At 37.3% G+C, this 21,290-nt stretch overlaps 2 protein-coding genes across 4 annotated transcripts in view; one reads left to right on the forward strand and one right to left on the reverse strand.

The window, feature by feature from the left end:
* LOC131152690 (long chain acyl-CoA synthetase 7, peroxisomal) overlaps positions 1–4,680 on the forward strand; it is a 60,791-nt gene extending 56,111 nt beyond the window's left edge. For 2 of the 3 annotated variants that reach the window (XM_058104494.1, XM_058104495.1), the window contains exons 19-23: positions 2,602–2,705; positions 2,781–2,866; positions 3,578–3,664; positions 3,754–3,840; positions 4,253–4,680. In XM_058104494.1, the coding sequence (XP_057960477.1) occupies positions 2,602–2,705; positions 2,781–2,866; positions 3,578–3,664; positions 3,754–3,840; positions 4,253–4,351 (463 nt within the window). In that variant the 3' untranslated portion in view covers positions 4,352–4,680. Of the gene's footprint in view, positions 1–2,601; positions 2,706–2,780; positions 2,867–3,577; positions 3,665–3,753; positions 3,841–4,252 lie in introns of those variants that run through there. The other variant, XR_009136082.1, reaches the window with a different exon arrangement.
* A 920-nt stretch (positions 4,681–5,600) lies between these two features.
* The window catches only part of LOC131152689 (aminopeptidase P2), a 40,423-nt gene continuing 24,733 nt past the window's right edge, over positions 5,601–21,290 (reverse strand). The window contains exons 11-13 of the mRNA XM_058104493.1: positions 18,614–18,706; positions 6,949–7,029; positions 5,601–5,858 (exon numbers count right to left, since the gene is read on the reverse strand). Coding sequence (XP_057960476.1) covers positions 5,787–5,858; positions 6,949–7,029; positions 18,614–18,706 — 246 coding nt within the window. The 3' untranslated portion in view covers positions 5,601–5,786. The remainder of the gene's footprint in view (positions 5,859–6,948; positions 7,030–18,613; positions 18,707–21,290) is intronic.

Consider the following 21,290-nt stretch of genomic DNA (forward strand, 5'->3'; position numbering starts at 1 on the left):
TCAAGTTCAATGTAAGCAGTAGGCAACAGCTATACCCGCCCCTTAACCGCCTGTGCAGTGTGCACTGCACAATGAGCTACATTGCTTAAAGGCTTTAAGCAAACAAAAAATAAAAACAACAATGTTCTTTGCTTTTGCCTATCAGGGCACGTGAGCTCTGACATATTCTTCTTCTTCTTATCTCTCTATCTCTATCTTCTTGTTTCTTCTATCTCGCACTGGTGAGTTCAGAGAAGGCAGCAATGGCAGCGTCATCGTCTCAGTGGCAGAGCAGCTCGCTGCTCCACTATTGGCGGCCATCAACAAGCTCAAATTTTGTAATCAAAATGACCCATTTAGTGGATCGAAATCCATTTTGTAAACTATTCCATCGTGGCAAAGTGCTGAGCGCTACTGCTGCCTGCCCGGCCAGCCTCCCCTAGTCCCCTTTCAGTATTCCCAGTTACCACTTTGGTTGTGCAAAGGAAGGGAATTGATTTCCCTTTCTATAACTCCTCCCATTCTTTCCTCCATCTTCTGGCGTGGCGTTCTGGGCTTGGGGCTTAAGCCAACTGAAGGCTAGTTGCCTTTGCCCAACTCGTGTGCCTCCTTTCCCATTAAGGCCCATTTAAATAGTTTTAAAATCTAAATCTTGAAAACCAATTTTAACTGAACCAAACTGGGAAACTGACGGTTTGATTTCTAAATTGACTACAGTTCAGTTTCAGTTCATAGAATTTGAAAACCAAACAATTCAGTTCAGTGTTCGGTTTTCCCTCTAACCAAACTGAATAGAAACGATTACAGCCCTACCACTACCAGCTTTCTTTACTGTTCTAGAATCCTCATCTAGATTCACGTAAAACCTCTTTTGCTATCTTTTTAAAATTTTATTATGTCTTCTCCCTTGAGGTTCCACCAACTAGTTCTCTTGAATTGATTTATATTACCATTTCTCTTCCATTTGCGCATATATATAACACTTAAAATCCGTGTTACCTTGATAACTTTAAAATCCTCGCATGATAAATGATCTACCCTCTTAAGAAAAATTCTATTTGACATTTATTCCATCCACTTCGAAGGTTATTAAGCATCCCTCTCTTGACGTGGTAAAGCTTAAGATCGTATGATCTCATTTTTATCTCCCTATCCATATCTTCATGTATCCTCTTAATTCTTATAACCCGTATTGTCCTTTCCAATTTATCCATTCACATACACTCCTATGAATATTTTCTGAGTCCCTCATATTCTTTGTATGGTATTATCCACATTTTCTGAATATTGTGATATTCTACTAAGACTATTTGAGGAGCATGAGCTCTAATAACATTTATTATCTATTTTCCTGGGACTACCTTGATTTTTATGATTCTATCTTCTACTCCTTTAACATCTAGCACGCTATTCTTTGTCTACAATGATTCCTACCCCATTCTTATGCTTTTCTTTCCAGTGTGACACAGTTTAAATCTTAATTTTTTCAATTTCTCTAACTTTTCCCCCTACTCATTTAGATTCTTCGCAGAAGAATATCTTCAGTTTCTTTAAAGCAGGTTATGTTAATTTTTGTTCTAATTATTGTGTCAATTATCTCCAAGTTCCCTTTCCAAGTTGCTAATCTAATTGTAGTCACCAGAGCTTACTTTTTTACCCACCCACGACCAAAATGATGTAGGAACTCTCACATATTTGATATTATGCCCAAGCGCCAAAGCTAACCAAATCCATGCTTCCCCAACACACAACATTATGGAGATTAAAGTTTTGTTGTTACTACATAGTAAGAGCTGCATGAAGTACGAATGCGAAAGCAGTGGAAATACCATGTTACCCTTGAGTGTGTATGTGCGTGTGTTGTTTATTAGTTTCAAGGCTTGTCTGTACATATTGCTTTTAAATATGACAAAAAGAGCTATTGGTAATGCATATTAGTCACAATTGTGTATCTATGTACACATACTTTTGTGAGCATGCACTGTCATCCAATGAATTTAGAACTAACCTTCACTGAATAAATAGGGGGCACAGTTGATACATTCATAGTCATCTGTCTCAGGAAAGGAAAAAAAATAAAAAACTGCAGTTGGGGCAGAATATGTGCCTGCACTTTGCATTCTGGATGCATTGTTGGCAAATTATTAAAAACAAGCTTTTCTGCTAATGCTTAATAGTTATTTCACATGTCATCCCTCAACTTGGTCTAAAATTATCCAAACCTCACATTTTCCTCAAAAAGTTCAGCCAATTTCATTCTCAAACATTTTTTTCCATTGCCATAATTTTTAAAAATGCATTAGAAAACACAACAAAACAGGATCTACGTACCCAGAGTTTTCATAATCTAAGTTCATTATAGGATTAAAAGGCACGTGTAATGTAGGGATTTTCCTCTTCAATTTTTTAATTGTAGAACAGAGAAGTTCTCTTTCCTTTTCTTTTCCCAGATATTAATTCCAATTACCATAAAAACTTGAAAAAAAAATCCAGCCTGCTCTAAGAATTATCCCTTTTTCATTTGATGAGGAATCATCTGATGAAGCATAAACATATAAAGATTATATTCATAACTCTTATCATCATATTAAAAATTTACTTTTGATTTATCAATTATGACAGGAAAAAGAATATTTTCAAGTTGGCACAAGGTGAATATATTGCCCCTGAGAAGATTGAGAATGTGTATGCCAAGTGCAAATTTATTTCTCAGTGTTTTGTATATGGTAAGGAAGTGTTCAATTTTATGCATTTAAAACTGCTGAGCTATTATGTATTTGCTGACTACCATTGGTTTATAGGCGACAGCTTGAATTCCTGCTTGATAGCTATTGTCTGTGTGGACCAAGATGTGTTAAAGGAGTGGGCTGCATCTGAAGGCATCAAGGTGGCTTCTTCGCTCTGTTACTTCATTCACATTGATGTACACATGATATTGATAATCTTTATCTCAGGAACACTGAATCTGAGGAGATTGTGCGGACCCTCATGTTTCAAAGAAGTTGTTGATACATTGATGCTGTGTTTGAGAGCATGGATTTGGGGCCTTGGATTTGGATTTATGTGGATTTATACAAAACTCAATATAATTTTATATTACATTTTGTCCAAATCTACACAAATCCAAGAGTGGTTTTTCATTTCATGGGTGCGAAATGGACTTGCTTAGTTTAAGATACCTGCTTACCCTGATTCTTGGCAGAAAAAATATTTATTTCTCTTAGTTTACATTCCAGGCATATTTATTAGCATTCTTCATATGTTGACCCATGGTTGCTGTACATTTTACTACAATATCCAAAGACTAAAGCTTAATGCTTCACAATTATTGGATTGATCTTTGTGAGGAAAGTTCTTGAACTACAGCAAAACTGCTCAATTCCGCTCCACTAGTTCAAGACATTTTTGTTTATTTATTCAAGAAGCTGGATGTTTGAAACGTTATGAACTAGATAAAAAATCATAAACCTAGGCTTTGTTCCTCTGTGATTCTGATTATTTCAGCACTCTGCATAGATATTTGTCTGTCCATATAGGTCAACATTCCTTGAGAGAGACTTTCTTTACCGTCCCATAATTTTCAAACGCAATGTTGCAGTATCAAGATCTAGGACAACTGTGCAATGATTCAAGAGCAAGGAGAGCTGTTCTTGCTGACATGGATGCTGTTGGAAGAGAAGCTCAGGTAGTCTCTTTAATGGATACATATTCAAGTGGTATGCTGGACCTTTAATTTATTTTTATTTTACCTTTTGTCCCTTCAATACCATGCAGTTGCGCGGTTTTGAATATGCAAAAGCTGTAACGTTAGTGCTTGAACCTTTTTCCATGGAGAATGGCCTTCTCACTCCAACATTCAAGGTAATTTGCAGCATCTTCCCTCATCCAGTCATACAATATCTTTTAGCAGAAAACATTAATGCTCTATCTCATTGCTAAAATTTCGAAAGCAAAAAAAAAAAATAAATAAATAATTGAAGAACCTTATGACTGATTGGATAGGCTGCATTTTTTTTTTTCTTTTTGTTTGCAAAAGAAATTCATTAGATAGATTAAGAATGCACAATCAGGAGAAGAGATATCTACTAAGTAAAATATGATAAACCCCAAAGGAAAAAAAAAAAAAAGTGCAGAGATCAGGTTAGATTGGCTGTATATAATTTCAATTCTATCCAACTTTTAGTTTTTAACAACGAAAGCCTCTCCTGAGTGGAGCAAAAATGAAATTTGGATGTGCATATTTCAAATTCCTTTTTCCTCTTCCTCCTTTCAGATCAAGAGACCTCAAGCAAAGGAGTATTTCGCCAAAGCAATATCAACCATGTATGCAGAGCTTTCTGCATCTGATGTGAAGCTGCAAAAAATGCTGTGAGTGGTCTTTTGGGATCAATCATAAAGGTGGGCTGTGAGTAACAAGCATAAAAGAATGTCATCTATATGTGTAGGTGGTATATAATTGCCTTGATAAAAATCACCGGTGATTATTGTAATTTCGGTTGGTTGGGGTGCCTGCCTGAGCTCCATTTATTGGAGACGACATTGTTTCTTTGTAATGTGTCACAAGCTTTCAAATTTTTGATCAATTTTATCTGAATGTTGAATTCAGAAGGTTTGATTCTTCAAGAAAGCAGGGATGTTGCAATTGTATCTAATTGTTCAAAACATTCCAAAGGTTTGGTAAATGGAAAATGGTTTATAAAATATTTAGTCACCTTATAAGCTTTCATCTACTTCATAGAAATCTTTTGACGACGGGCTTCTGCACTATTCTCAAGGAAAATAAAAACCAGGTAAATGCTTATCATAGAAACAGATTGGAAGCCAAAACTCTTGAACCAAACCTGGCCGTCAAGCCCAAAAGTCCTGTTAGAAACTTAGAATCAGTCTGCAGGACCTTGATTTTGGCAGACATTAGCCAGTTAACTGGTTATGAGCATGTGTAGATATTTTGAATAGGCCTAGTTCATCTCACGGATACGTTATCAGAAACTTGTCTTGGTACAGCAGATGATTTCAAATGACTTGACATTTTTTTTTTCATTAGAACTTGAATTTTTTTTTCATTAGAACTTCTTGAACAAAATCACCATGAAATTTAACAAATTATTAACAAGCAAGAGTATAAGAGAGATGCCCATCTTTGTTTTTTATTTCATTGCCTAGTTATTTATCACGGTTGTGTATTACTATGGGGGAGAGGTTAAACATTGGGATTTTGGCGAAGGATTACAAGATACCGAGGACCTGTATTTTGTTTGGTGATCCATACCATATTTACTATTTTTTGGAAGTGTTTGGCTGGTAAGAAATGCCATCCCATCCCTCATAAGTAGCCTGAAAGCAAATTTCTAAGATGAGTCGTCAATTCAAGTATCTTGGATTTGATTTCTTGTTGATTGTTCACAAGATATTTTAAGTGAATGCTCCACTAATTGTCCCTAAAGAGGCTGATTTAATGTATGGTCTGGCTCCTTTATAAACAAACACATAATAAAGTGTAAAAACCACTTTCCAGATCACAGAGCACCCTTATTCCTACAAGAACTCTTCAATGATGAATTCAAGAAATTTTAAAATCACGCATCAATTTGCCAACCACCAATTACCAGAATAACTGCAACTTGACCCACAAAAGCTTAAATATAATGCATTTCTATAAATTTTCTCATCATATGATTCACTGAATGAGATTATTTACAAGATTTCCAACCATAAATAAACACTAACTAATGTAGTATATTCCGCAACTTGAGACAACCAATTGGGACAGGAGAAATATATTGGAAAGGTAAAAATGAAGCTGGAAATCACTGTTTGGTAACTGGTCTTGTATTGTTCCAGAGCCACTGAAGTGCTGAGCCAGCCAGCAATGGAGAAACCTGTGAGACATTGGATCAGCTATTGTAGTGTTTTTTTCAAGGGGCAAAAAAAAAAAAAAAGTGGAAGTACTTTAAAAGTTCTATAGTGCATATTCAGAAACAAAATATCCAATTCAAGAAAAAGTTATGAGATGGACACAAGACAAACATGTGATTCCAATCAAAACATTGAAGGCGTGTTTCAAAAAAATGAATGCAACTAAAATGAGGATGCTGAGATGGATAAACAGCAAAACATCTCTCTCCATGTCCATGGTCCTTTCTTTAATTCACAAGAGGTCCAATTCATGTTTTTTTTTTGAGGTTTTAGTGAAGTCATTCACTGTGACTAGTCCTAATATGAATCAAATAGTGCTCTGTAGGACTTGAACCTATGGCATCCAGTTTAGAGATCCACAATCTGCATACAGTTAAAAGACAGAAAAGAGTATTATTGTAAAAGCAAGCAAATAATGGCAATGACCAATGAGATGAGAGATATTGTTTTGACAGTAACACCCATGAACATAAATCAAGGGCAACTGGGATAAAGTGGAGGATCACTGTGAGGCTAGGGTGGTTAAAAGACCAAGCATGTAGGCTAGGGTGGTTAAAAGATTCATAATAATTTAACAGAAGAGCAGAAGATAAATTCAGCAAATGGAGAAGAATTCAAGGAGGATGCATTCAACATAGAATAACTGGGTAGAGAGTTGTTATAATTGTTGCTTTAATTCTCATTTTCAATATAGACAAAATAAATAAATGACATATCATATGTGGGGAAATTTTATAGCACAGTTGCATTTATTATGTAATGTATACCCAATTTGGAGGAATATAGGACATGTTTAAAATCTAATCTACTACTGAAGTTGTTCTACAGCTCAATGGTATTAATTAATTAATGTATTACTCAGGTTGTAAAGGTGTTGCCTCTTTGAGGGAGGGAAGCAAGATGGTTCAGCATTTGGAATTGCGGGATCCTGTGAAATAATTAAATTGCTGTTTTTTTTATAAACAAATAAATTTATTCAAAGAGAGAAGAATGTACATCAGAAAAAGAAAAGAGGGTAAAAAAAAGGAAAAAATACTCAAACATATAATTTACCTTCTCCCAAACTTTAGAATGGTACTCATTGAGCCAATCTATCTCCGCAATAGACAGCAAGGATGTGTTAACCATTTTACTCTGCATAACAAAAGCAGCATAATTTTTCAAAAGGTGCAAACAACCAATGCATATATTAATCGCCAAAAATACTGATCTAAGATGTACAACTGAAAACAAATGCACACTAATAAGACAACACATTAAGTGATATATAAGATAAACTTGAAGTCAATTCTATAGGGTTTGTAGCTACCCACATATCACATATTTGAGGGCAAAATAGATTAACCATGAGGCATTGTTCAAAAAATGACATAGCCTCCCTGGACATTTAATATAATGACAATTAAACCCCTTTTACAATGTCAAATGGAAACAAAGCTCAGCTAATGTGCTGCCCTACTTCAAAACTGACATGTAACTTGTGAAAGAATCTGAAGAAATTAACACAGTAGCAAATAATACGTGTATTTTTTAAGGTTTGCATTTTCATATCCAAAGGAGCATCTTTCAATGAGCCCATTTTGCATTGGCAGGTGTCAGTGTTCTTGTTGAAACTCATTCAAGAAAAGTATTGTGAACTTTTTGGCATTAGGGATTCTTCTACTTACCATGTAGGGGATCAAATTTGTTATTAAGACAAATAAACCAAACCATCATGAGAGTCAACTAACTAAGGGTGTAGAAGTAAACCCTGAACATTTTTCTAAACATCAGTGGAGGTATGTGTCTTGGGAAGCTAGTGCATTTTGACCCAAAATCTTTCAGATCGATTTCTCCATGAGAGGCAGCCAGCATGAGAGATCTAACATCTGTAAATTATTTCAACAATCATTTTGATTGGGGATATAATCCACATCCAAAATAAACTATGTGAGGCATTTCAAACAAACTACAACTGAACATCCTAAACCTTGCTTAACAAGAAACATATTAATACAGGATAGCGCTCCCTCGCACAACTACATGCCTTTTTTCTCCTCGCTCATTTTGTTCTCTTTGAGAGGAGGAAAAACATGAAGGAGATGGATTTCCATAAGAGAGCTGAATAATTATACAAACATATAGGAGTATCAATATTATAAAATGTAAACGTACAGCAGAACCAACTTTAATCCAAGAGAAGAATTATAACTACAAACACATAAATTCCAAAACAAGTTAATGAAACCAAAATGAATATGCTCCAAAAGGGTAAAGAACAAACCTTTATAGGCAGAGCATTGTGTTCAATGTCATGATAATTCCTAGCCTATCATAACTAATTAATTCTATATTCCAATTTTTTAACATAACACTAGAGGAATCTAGAACATACAGCCAGCATTGTGAACAGAGAAAATAGCAAGGTCTGTCAATGTTTGGTTTATATCCTGCATTTTACAGCCATTTACTGGTTAGGCATTGTCAGCTAAGCACCATTCTTTAGGTTGGTAATCCATAAAAATAAGCTCGCCACCAAAGACAGGCAGGATACATGGGTTGGTTATCTACCAACATTATTCTGCTTTGCAGCCTCTGAGAGCGGGGATCATTTTTTTTTTTTTTTTTCTTTCTAATATTGATTATCAGCAAGATTGTGGAAGAAATGTGATGTAGGACAAGAAGCAAGACCGTAGGAAGATCCTTGCTGGAGAATAATTAAGAGTTGAGCGAAGGAATTGTTGGGTTTAATTAGTAGTTTACTATGTGTTTAATAAAGCATTATGTGTATTTTGGGGGCTTGTTTGTAGTATTGGTGTATTCTAGGGGTATGTTTGTGGCATTTGTGTATTCTAGGGGTATGCTTGTAATGCTATGTAGTTTTAGGGGTTTATATGTAATTTCATGTGAAGAGGATTTCTTATAAATAGTGTGTGAAATCCATATTGTAGGCAGTTGATGAATTTGAATCATTGATTGAACGTGAGTTTTCCACCTGGTATGTCCTCTCTCCTCCCTTCCCCTTCATCTCTTCTAATTTCTCCATGGCTGCAGAACCTTGATGCTGCCCCAGCATCATTTGGTATTAGAGCCCAACTTCGATCTCCATTCTTCTAATTCAAAACCCCCCCCCGCCCCCAAAATCATCCCCTTCTCGCTTCACTTCTGCCCTGTTCTTCTCCCTCTCTTATTCTTCTTTCCTTCTCTAACTCTCGCTCCCTATCGGCTGCTTCTTCTTCTTTTCTTGCACTCTAGCTTTCAGTCCATCCATTCTCCCTCACTCTTCTTCGCTTCTCTTCTTCTTCCTTTTCTTCTTCTTTCTTTTCTCTGTTCTGTTCTCTCACTCTCCGTTCTGTATTGATCCTCCCTTCTCTGTAATGTTTTTCTCCCTTCTTCTTCTTCTTCTTCTTCTTCCATTATCTCCATTAATCTCTCCTTCTCTGTTACTCTCCCATCTCATCATTTCTGCTATGAAATTTCAGTATTAAAAAAAAAAAAAACCCCCACCGAAAGGCAGAAATTCCAGCCGTGTCCCCATTAGTTCGAACAATACTTTCCAGCCACCATCCTGCAACACTACATACACCATCAACGACATAACACCCCGATGCCCCTTCCCTTACAATTTCATCGCCTTCCGATCACCAGTCTCACATGCCAGCCAAAAGGATTCCAGCTGTCGGCCTTCAAGAATCCCTAGTGTCTTGTGTTTTTCTCATCACAGCAGCACCACCACTGTGCTCCCCACCCACTGACCAGCACTCGCCTGAAGTTTCATCACCAGAATCTTGCAACCAGCATCTCACATGCCCCACACACTGGCAAAGCACGTGAGAAAGTCTCCCAGAGTCTTCTACAATTTCCTGCCTCGCAAGAAATTGCCTATAGGCAAAGATATTTTGAGTTTCTCCATGATAATTTGATCTGCGGCTTGATATTTTGATCGCGGACATAATATATTGCAAGCAAGCACAATAATTTGGCAAGAAACTCTAGAAATTGTCGCTGCCAGCATCAAAAATCAGGTTTTGTTGCTGTAATTTGTGAGTTTTCTTCTTGAATTTGTTTCATTTCAGCAGGGCAATCAATATCAAGGTGAATTAAAGACAGTTTTTGAGAAATTGGGAGCAAGGCTTGAGGGAAATTGTGTTTAAAAGCAGTTGGTGATATGAAGCTGCAGCATATATATATATATATATATACACACATAAATTCAGCAACATATGACAAATTATAGGGCAAAGAAATGCCATTTATCATACCTTGGGCACAATTTCAAGCTCTCCGACACTTTTCTCAAGTGTGGAGAAAAGGTTTGCAAAATCATTATTGATGGAAGATGTCCAATGAATGTGGTTTCTATAAATGGAGTCACTCGAATGCAGCTTCATCCGGAACCTCACCCAGAGCCTCATGTGGTATCTTGGGTTGATAACTCTACTATACATGTTTGCGAGAGATGTTTGGTTCCTATCCAAATGGGTGGTATTTGGCTAAAGTTTGGTGTGATAGCATACCTATAAAGATTGGCCATGTACTCCTTCGTTCTCCTTGGTTGGATGTGTTAGAGGTTACTTATGTCTTTCAGTATTATTATTAAGTTGTTATTATGTTAATTAGTGAGAGTAAGTAAGGGTATTATTGTCATTAGAATGTATGTGATTGTATTATAAATAGAGGGAGAGACCTATCTTCAAGTTAGGTCATTTATTTAATCAGAATCTCAACATGGTACCAAAGCATGATACAACCTAAAACCTATCATACTCAATCATCGCCGAAAAACACCTTCCCATTGCTGCCCTTCTCAGATTCACCTCCACCCTTCATTATTTCAAAAAATCAACCATATAGCCAAAAGCAAAACCCTCTATAGCCAACCCCCAAAAAACCCCATTGCTGGCAAGTGCACAAAGCGCCGCCACACACAAGCCAACTGCCGGTAATGCTGACCCCATGTGCTGGCGCATGGGAGAGTTTCTGGCCACCTTTTTTTTTTTTTTTTCTTTTCTCTGCCATGTTTTGATTCCTTGTCTAGATCATATTATCAAGCTGTTGGGCATGTTTTGCACAAAGATCCAACCTGTTTTGATCATTCACTCGTGGTAATCCGTTAGTTGCATGGTTTTGAATCATGGTAGCGGGTAGTGTAACTTAAAGGTACAAGTGTAACAGGAAGCGGGAGTAGCTGATGTTACATAAGGGGAGCAAGTGTAACAGCTGTGAATATTTTTCAAGCATGCATAATAACCTTGTGCATATTATTAACTAAATTAATTAATAAAAAAAAAATACATTATACACTACATTAATCTATTAGCACATAAGGCATATGAATAATACAAATATAAAATAAATAGAAAAGAAATAAGATCAAAGTTGAAAAATATAGAACATAAATCACGAATTACTAATATTATCAAAATAAAATATTTTCCTAACAAGTTAGTATTTTCAAATTGTTAATTAACGCATCTCTTGTAAGTACGTAAAAAATAAGTAAATTTTGTATCATTATCATCCTTATTATAATCTTTCCCTCTTTTGCCACATAGTATATTGAGAATAATTTATGAAAGGGAAAGGAAAAAAGTGAGAAGAAATAGTAAAAAATAAAATAATTTTTTTTGGTGCAACAGTCATGTAGCGGATAGGTAAAGGCTGCAGCAGCCTTTACATAACAGTCCCGGTGTGTAACGGCCTCCACAGTCGTGATTTTTCTTTTCACCGATTTCGAGGTGTGCAATGGTATCGGTAACCCAAAAAATCATTATGTAACGACGTTATGTAACGGTCATGGCCGTTATTTAAAAACCATGGTTAGTTGCTGTTTGGTGTTCGTAAAGGCTTCTTTGTGAGTTTCTTGGAGCCGTGGCAGTGTTCGTAACTTGAGTTGTGAGGTTGCAGCATTGCTATATCAGTTGGTAAGTCGTTCACCTCATCCATGGTTGTGTCGGTGCTTCACATCATTTGCAATTGTGTTCCAGGTGTGGCTGCTTATTTGTGAGTGTTGGGATGGAGTCTATAAATCCAAAAAACATGTTTCCTTCATCGTTGCCACAGATAACGACTCAAAAGTTGGATGGAAAGAATTATGTTCACTGCTCTAAAGTTGTTCAAGTTTATTTAGCAGGATCAGGAAAATCTGACCACTTGCTACAATTTGATTCTTCTGATAAGAAGAGAAAAGAAGTGTGGATTCAAGAAGATGCATTGATTGTTTCCCTCTTGTCGAATTCAATGGAGCCACAAATTGCACAAATGTACATGCATCTAGATACGTGCAAGGGGATTTGGGATTATGCCAAGCTTGATAGTCTAGTAACACTGAACCTATTTATGATTTATCCTAGGAGTATTTTCATTTACAAGGAGGAGATAGGAGCATTTCAAATTATTTCGGAGAGATGAAACGTATTCATGAGAAGCTTAACGTCGTGCAACCTATAACCACCAATATTCGTGAGACGCAGAAGAAAAAGGAGCATATGACAGTTCTTTGAGTTTTAGCGGGCTTGATACCCGAGCTTGAGGCAGTCCAGTCCCAGAAAATTAGTAGTGCATAGTTGCCATCATTTGTCGATGTTTATTCTTGCGTCCTTCGTGCTCCATTTTGCACACATTCTTCTGCTCTTGCATTTGGCTCTAAGAGGACAACATGTTGTGACACAGGGTGATTCTAGTTCTCTACCAAACAACTGCAGAAGTTATCGCGGTGGTTCCAGTGGTCATGGTGGTAGAGATAGATGCGGTAGAGGCACTCCTGGCAAGTGCACTCATTGTGGATAAGGTAATCATACATTGAGCAGTGTTGGGATCTCCACAGTAGACCTTCACGTGTTACCAATGCAGTCACCACCGACTTCACACCTTTGGGGGCAGCCAATGCAACCAACACCAACTCCACACCTTTGGGGCCAAGTGGGGGGCAACATACTATATCCATGTTAGAGGAAGAATATTCTAAGTTCCAGCAGTACCAAGCATCACAACAAGCTTCTCTTCCATTGCATCTCTTGCCCAAACAGGTAATCCCAAAGCATGCATGTGATCCACTACTTCTTGTCCTAGTCCTTGGGTCATAAACTCCGCTGCCATTGATCATATCATAGGTATACCTAATTTCTTCTCTACTTTTCAGTACCCTGCAAATTTACCTTATGCTACTCTTCTTGATGGATCCACCACCACTATCAAAGGAATTGGAACAGTAAATCCGACTTCTTCTATTTCTCTTCCTTCTATTTTGTATATTCGCAAGTTTCCTTTCAATCTTATGTCCGTTAGCAAGATTACTAAATCCATGAATTGTTCGGTAACATTCTTTTCTGATTCTTTGATTATTCAAGATTTGAAATCAAGGAAGACGATTGGCGGAGGGCCTGAAGCTAGTGGACTTTATCATTTTGAGTCCTTAGCTCCTTCTACTGCCCGCACTGCTGCTGCCACACCTCTCCAAATTTATTGTCCTCTTGGTCATCCTTCACTAGAAAAGTTGAAATATCTTGTTCCTGATTTGAAATTTGTGTCTAGCCTTGACTGTGAGTCTTTTCAGTTCGGAAAGCACCACCGTCTTCCTTTCGCTTCCCGAGTCAATACACGGGCTGCAAGCCCTTTCATGTTAGTCCATTCTCATGTTTGGAGTCCTAGAAGAGTTGTGTCCAAGTTGGATTTTTGGTTCTTTGTAATCTTTGTGGATGATCATTCAAGAATGACTTGGCTATATTTAATAAAAGATCATTCCGAGTTATTTCATATATTTGTGCCATCTGTTCTGAAATAAAGACTCAATTTAGTTTGCTAGTTCAAATATTTTGAAGTGATAATGCTAAAGAGTATTTCAATTCACAATTCACTAATTATATGACCTAGTTTGGTATTGTCCATCAATCATCCTATGCCCACACTTCTTAATGAAATGGGGTTGAAGAGAGCAAAAATATACATATCCTTTAAATCACTCACACCTTACTTTACCAAATGGATGTACCCAAAGTATTTTGGAGTGATATCGTACTTACTGCTTGCTATCTGATCAACAAGATGTCATGCTCTATTCTTAGTGGTAAAATTACCTACTCCATTCTCTTTCCTAATTCACCCTTATTCTCTCTCCCTCCTCATATATACGGGTGTGTATCCATTGTTCATCTACTAACTCTTGGGGTGGATAAATTGGATCCTTGTCTTATAAAATGCATCTTTTTTGGCTACTAATATGCGTAAAAGGGATATCGTTGTTATAGTCTTGTGTCGCATCCCTTTTGTGTTCTTGCAAATGTCACCTTCTTTAGGTTTACACCTTACACACCCAGTCCCTAAGTGCTTCTGAGCTCAATGAGTCTCTTCCCCTGCCTAATCTTCTAGATTCTAGTTTGTTTTCCTTGCCCAATCAACGATCTAAGTCTCCATGAAGTTCCAGTCCTTCTTAGCCTCACGTGTAGTGCTGCCAGCTACAAAATAAATTGGAGCATATTCCAACATGTAAGTCGTTAGTATACCATGGATTAATTATTAAAGAACAAGAACTACCGGTCTATTGCTTTTTAGAATCATTATTTACCATATTACTTTAAACTTTTTGCAGCTTCATAGCAAAAGGAGAAATAGGCAATCCTAGCAACGCTTGAATGATTTGGTATTTGTGAAATATAATCGAACTCTGAGGCGTCAATACGAAAAACACAACACCATTGATCTCATCCTCCTAAAGGACATTGATAATAGTAATGAGTGGTTGATTGGTAGGATGGATGGCGATTCCGATGAGGATGATGAACTTGTGTTTGAAGATGATATTTTGACTTGGGATTCTGTTGCTAGAGCTGCTGGACTAAATAACCCCCCGCATCACACTAGATCAAGAATAGGTGCAAATATGCCATCATCGTCTAGAGGAAGAGGACGAGCTTCATCTAGCAGTGCAACTAGTGCTAGGGTCCGGACCACAATATTGGAACTTGTAGATGAGGATGAAATCCAAGTGGATAGTACAGAGGAGACGGAAGAGGAAAAAGATGTTGGAGAAAACAATTCTGATGATGAAGAGGAGGACGATGGTATCTTCACGGACTTAGTTGATGATGAGTGATGATTGATGATTGAGGAGGATTTTTAGATTTTATACTTTGAAATCTTTTATTGTACTCTTTTCTTTTGATGTTGAACTATGTTGAATTGTTGATGCTTTTGGGCTTCGTCTTGGCAATTTTATTAAATTTCCAATTTTGTTATTGAATGTTTTGGCATTTTAAATTCTAATATTACTAGATATTCATATGTTCATATATCAATTACCCCAAATAGACATTTTACACCATTTTAATAATTGTACACCTCACCTTCGTGAGGCACGCGCCTTTGCCTCGTGCCTTGCGCCTTAGCTTCAAAGACCCTTTGCGCCTCAGCTCGCCTTGCGCCTCTGATTACTATGGTATTCACAATGGCAACTTCAAGGAAGAGAGTCCCCTCTAGCTTCTACTACCACACCTTTGGTTTCCTCATCTGATGATCATGTTTCCCATGATGTTGATCCTTCCATTGCTATCTAGAAAGGTAAACGCACATGTACCCAACATCCCATTTCCAACTATGTTTGTTATAACTTCTTATCACCCTCCTATTATTGTTTTGTTACTGCTCTATCATCTACTACACTTCCTAAATCTGTTTTGGAAGCCTTAGCCTACCCTAGGTGGAGGAATGCTACGGTTGAAGAGATGCATCCTTTATAGGACAATGGCACTTGGGATTTGGTATCTCTTCCTCCTGACAAGTCAGTGGTTGGTTGTCATTGGGTATACACTGTGAAAGTCAACCTTTATGGTTCTACGGCTCGTTTGAAGGCCCATCTTGTTGCTAAAAGGTATACTCCAGTGTATGATTTGGATTATTCTAACACTTTTTCTCCAGTTTCCAAACTTACATCAGTACATTTGTTCATCTCCTTGGCTACTACTTGTCACTAGCCTTCACATTAGTTCGATGAGAAGAATGTTCTTGCATGGTGATCTTGAGGAGGAGGTCTATATAAAGCAACCACATGCATTTGTTGCTCAAGGCAAATCAAGCTCAGTGTGTCGGCTCAAAAAGGCACTATATTGTTTAAAATAGTCTCCTAGAGCATGGTTTAGTCATTTCAGTGTTGTAGTACCTGACTTTGGTCTTTGACGATGTGTAGTGGATCATTTTGTGTTCTATCATTATACTTCATCAAGTAGGATCCTTCTTGTTGTGTATGTGGATGGTATTGTTATAACAGGTGATGATAATAAACGTATTCAAAGTCTCAACCTTTTTCTACAAACTAAGTTTCAAATCAAAGATTTGGGACCGTTGAAATACTTCTTGGGAATAGAAGTATCTAGATCTCATATGGGAACTACTTTGTCATAGAGGAAGTATGTTCATGATCTGTTGGATGAAATTGGATTTTTGGGATCCAAACCGGCTGTTACACCCATGGATCCTAACAACAAGTTAGTGCCAGATATGGGTTATTTGTTGTCTAATCCTGGGCAATACCCGAGTCTTGTTGTAAAGTTGAATTATCTCACAGTCATTCGGTCGGAAAAGTCTTTTGCAACAAGTGTTGTGAGTCAATTTCTAGATTCTCCAAGGACAAATCATCGGGACGCAATCATTTGCATCTTGAAGTATCTCAAAGGTGCACCTTGGAGAGGTCTTTTATATCATGAACAGGGTCACACTTATATTTATGGATACACGGATGTAGATTGGGTTGGGTCGCCTTTCGACTGAAGATCCACTACAAGGTATTGTATCTTGGTTGGTGGTAATTTGGTTTCTTGGATGAGTAAGAAACAAACTATAGTGGCCAGGTCAAGTGTTGAATCAGAATATAAAGCTATGGCTCACACTACTTATGAGATTGTCTAGTTGAATAACATGTTCAAAAAATTGAGTTTTTCACATTCTTAGCCTATGAATTTGATGTGTAATAATCAAGTTGCTTGTCATATTGCCTCCAACCTGGTCTTTCATGAGCAGACGAAACACATTGAAGTTGATTGCCATTTTTTTCGGGAGAAACTTGTGCAGAAGCTCATTACTACTGCTTATTTGAAGTATGATATGCAGCTTGCTGATTTGTTTACCAAAGCTTTGAGGGGTGCTTGTGTTAAATTTATTTGTAACTAGATAGGAGCATGCGATATTTATGCTCTAGCTTGAGGGGGAGTGTTAGAGGTTATTTATGTCTTTTAGTATTATTATTAAGTTTGTAAGAATGTTAATTAATGGGAGTTGGTAAGGGTATTATTGTCATTAGAATGTATTTGATTTGTATTATAAATAGAGGAAGAGACATATGTTCAAGTTAGGTCATTCATTTAATCAAAATATCAAAAAGATGATTTGGGTGTGACTCAAGGACATGAAAACACATATGTCTTACACTATAATAGAAGAAAGTCATTTTGAAGTCTGCTCCACCAACCAACCAAGATAAAGAATATGAGATTATTGATCATGTCAAAGTTACTCAAGTTGAAGACACTACAAGCAAGGCAATGAATGTGTTTGAAGACATCCAAAGTCTTTCAAACATTCCTGTTGTAGAGTTTGCCACCCCCGATTAGTTCATTGATGCTAATTCTCAAGTCAAGTTTATGGTGCTGCCAATGGAACATGGTTTCTTGTCTCACTCAAGTGCTGGCTTTTGAAGAGTCCAAGTTTGCTTCTCCCTTTTGATCCTCCGAACATTTCAAAATTCAAGGCTAAATGTTTTCTAACCGGGGGGAGGGGAGTTGATGTAGGACAAGGAGAAAGACCGTGGGAAGATCCTTGCTAGAGAATAATTAAGAAGAGTTGGGTCAAGGAATTGTTGGGTTTAATTAGTAGTTTATTATGTGTTTAGTTTAATTTGTATAGTATTATGTGTATTTTGAGAGCTTGTTTGTAGTATTTGTGTATTCTAGGGGTATGTTCGTAATGCTATGTAGTTTTAGGGGTTTATATGTAATTTCATGTGAAGAGGCTTATAAATAGTGTGTGAAAGCCATATTGTAGGTAGTTGTAAATGAATTTGAATTGTTGATTGGACATGGATTATCCCCCTGGTATCTCCTCTCTCTCCTCCCTTCCCCTTCCTTCCTCTCTTCTAATTTCTCCATGGCTGCAGAACCTTGATGCTGCCCCTGCATCAAACTGTCTTGCCTTTTACTGCATTAACGAAAGAGTTGGAGCATGGAGATCAGTCATGCTAAGGAGTCAGCTCTGAAGGCCTTGTTTCTGAAGACTGTTTGGAAGACTGATTTACAGCATCTCGATGGAAAAGAAAGGATGTTCTCTTCTTCAACCAGAACTGAAGAATATTTGCTTGAAGGGAGTAGATCAGTAATTAGAGTCCAAGTTCATTATTTAGATGTTGTGAACTCCAGCAATAAAAGATTATTGCTGTAATTAGAATCAGGGCTTATGGTTTATTAGATATTGTGAACTCTACAAATATAAATTGCTGTTTTGTTTTATTTGGACCAATAAATTGGATTTTCTTGTAAAAAAAAAAAAAAACTAGGTGAATATGACCTCAATTCCAAATCTCCAAAGCATAAGCAAATAGCACATTCTGTTCATGACTTTTATTGGCTAGCAAATGTTTATCTCAAAATTGGTTTCAGCATCTGTAGATATACTAGAACAGAAATTATCAAGCCGCCTCATTAAAATAGTATTCTTTGCATAGAAGTTATGCAGTAACAAGCATTCGCTATAATACCTGAATGGGAACAAAAGTCAGCTTCTCAAATCCTAAATATCGCTTTCCTCCAAATCGATTTGGGGTGACAACCTCTTTCACACAAAGTAGATTCTGCATGAAAAGATGACTCATATTACAGTAAACCAATGAAAATTGAAAGACATAAAATACTGAATTTTTTCCATGTAGTAGGAGGACAAACACACAAAAAAAAAATAATGTCTATGCATCAGACTGGTCCACAATATTTGCATATATGAAAATTTTCAAAACAGTCAGCAATATTTGCATTTCCTTCAGCTCACTGCTACAATACCTTTTTTTCTAAATAAGCAAAGAGAAAACCTTTAGTTAGAGCACCAAGGGGGTGCAGCCCTATGACAAAAGAAGAAATTACAAGGATATAGCATCAACAAAATCATTCCCAGCCTGACTATTGATTAAATGCTGCCAACTAAATCAAAATTAAAATGTTTTGAGCAATTTATCCTCTACATTTCTGACAGCAATATCAACTCCTTCAAAAACCCCACAATTTCTCTCTCCATCATCTAAAAAATAGTTAACAGGGATTAGCTCTACAATTTTCTTTCTTTGTGAGCCTTAAAGTCCCTCCAACCCCACAAATCCCCCAAGACAGATCCTGCTACCATCCATAGAATTCCCATCATAGCCAAAGCACTATCCCGCAGCTTTTTTCAACTGCAACCAACCAAAGGATGATGCACTGAACCAGCCTCACTCTTACATAGGAAGCATCTATCACCATGTTAAGACTTGACATACATTGTTGGCCCACAACCTAACAGCTTTAGGTTTTAGATAAAGTGATTGTCTAACATAGTATCAAAGCTAGTTATGAGGAGTAGGAGTATAAGTGAGTCAAACTTTATTCGCAAGCTACTCAGACTCAACTTGTTCCCTAACTCGACTAGACTTGATTCTACTCGAGTTTCGAGTCGAGTTCAGGCTACTCAAATATTTTAGCGAGTCAAGTTCTAGCTCAGTAATAGTATTCGAGTCGAGTTTCAAGTCTAATTGAGCTTTTTAATTTTACTATTTTCATATTATATATGCTATATAATATATTTTTTTTATAAATGTGTATTATATATATTAATTTGTATTTAATATTAATTTATAATCAAGTCGAACTTGAGTTTTATGAACTTGTAACTGAGTCGAGTTTGAGTTTAACACTTTTGAAATTGATCAAGTTCGAGTTGAGTTTCAAGATAAACATTTTTGAGTCGAGTCGAGTTCAAATATTTTATTATGTCAACTCGACTCAGCCCAAATACACCCCTAACCAGGATGTCCTGGGTTCTAGTTTCATTGCCCGCATCTAGTGTGCGGTGTTTAAAAAGTTATAGTATTCCCTATAAAGGTTCTTATTTATCCTGTTTTTATCTCCCCGTGTGCTGTTGAGCTGCACATACCGGGGAGTGTTAAGGCTTCATATACATTGTTGGCCCATAACCTAACAGTTTAAAGTGTTGTCTCTCACACCATAACCATGCCCCCTTGTGCAGGTTCTCAAGCATCAATCTTAATCCATATAGTCTCCCAAGCAAAAGCAAACTTCTTTAGGGGGAGCACTAGTGTTCCAAATGGCCTCCAAGAAATAAATGTTTTTGGCCCTTCTCAATAAGGGAACATCCTAAATTACCCATCTGTAATATGCATACAAGAATCAGAGCATTCCAATCTCAAGTCTACATAAAAAATCTGGAAATTGCCTCTTCAAAGGGGAATTCCAACACCAGCTATCATCCTTCACCTCACCCCCCTTCCCCCCACCCACCCTAAACCACCCAAAAAAGAAAGGAAATGTCATGGTGAAGCTGTTGGGCCCTGAAGCCTCAACGCTGCTACAGTCTTTTAAAGCCGCCACCACCACATCATCATCAAGGATCTCACGACTCTCCACGCAGCTGACCATAGAATCCACTATTTTTTCAAAGTCTATGCCTTCTGCTGAAGGTCTTTGGTCCACTGGCTGTGTGTAGAATTTCTGTAAAAGTTGCATATAGCATTGTTGGCCCATAACCTAACAGTTTAAAGTATTGTCTCTCACACCATAACCATGCCCCCTTGTGCAGGTTCTCAAGCATCAATCTTAATCCATATAGTCTCCCAAGCAAAAGCAAACTTCTTTAGGGGGAGCACTAGTCTTCCAAATGGCCTCAAGGAAATAAATGTTTTATGCCCTTCTCAATAAGGGAACATCCTAAATTACCCGTCTGTAATATGCATACAAGAATCAGAGCATTCCAATCTCGAGTCTACATAAAAAATCTGGAAATTGCCTCTTCAAAGGGGAATCCCCACACCAGCCCCCACCCCCCACCCCCCCTAAACCACGCAAAAAAGAAAGGAAATGTCATGGTGAAGCTGTTGGGCCCTGAAGCCTCATCGCTGCTACAGTCTTTTAAAGCCGCCACTACCACATCATCATCAAGGATCTCACGACTCTCCATGCAGCTGACCATAGAATCCACTATTTTTTCGAAGTCTATGCCTTCTGCTGAAGGTCTTTGGTCCACTGGTTGTGTGTAGAATTTCTGTAAAAGTTGCATATAGCATTCTCTTCGGTCCACCAGATCTGTGCAGAACTTTCTGTGAAAGTTGCATATAGCATCCTTCACCTTCTCTTCCTCATAATAAATTATATGTTCCACCTCCACCTTTCTAA

The sequence above is a fragment of the Malania oleifera genome, chromosome 4 (assembly GCF_029873635.1).
Source record: "Malania oleifera isolate guangnan ecotype guangnan chromosome 4, ASM2987363v1, whole genome shotgun sequence".
NCBI classification, from domain to species: Eukaryota; Viridiplantae; Streptophyta; class Magnoliopsida; order Santalales; family Ximeniaceae; genus Malania; species Malania oleifera.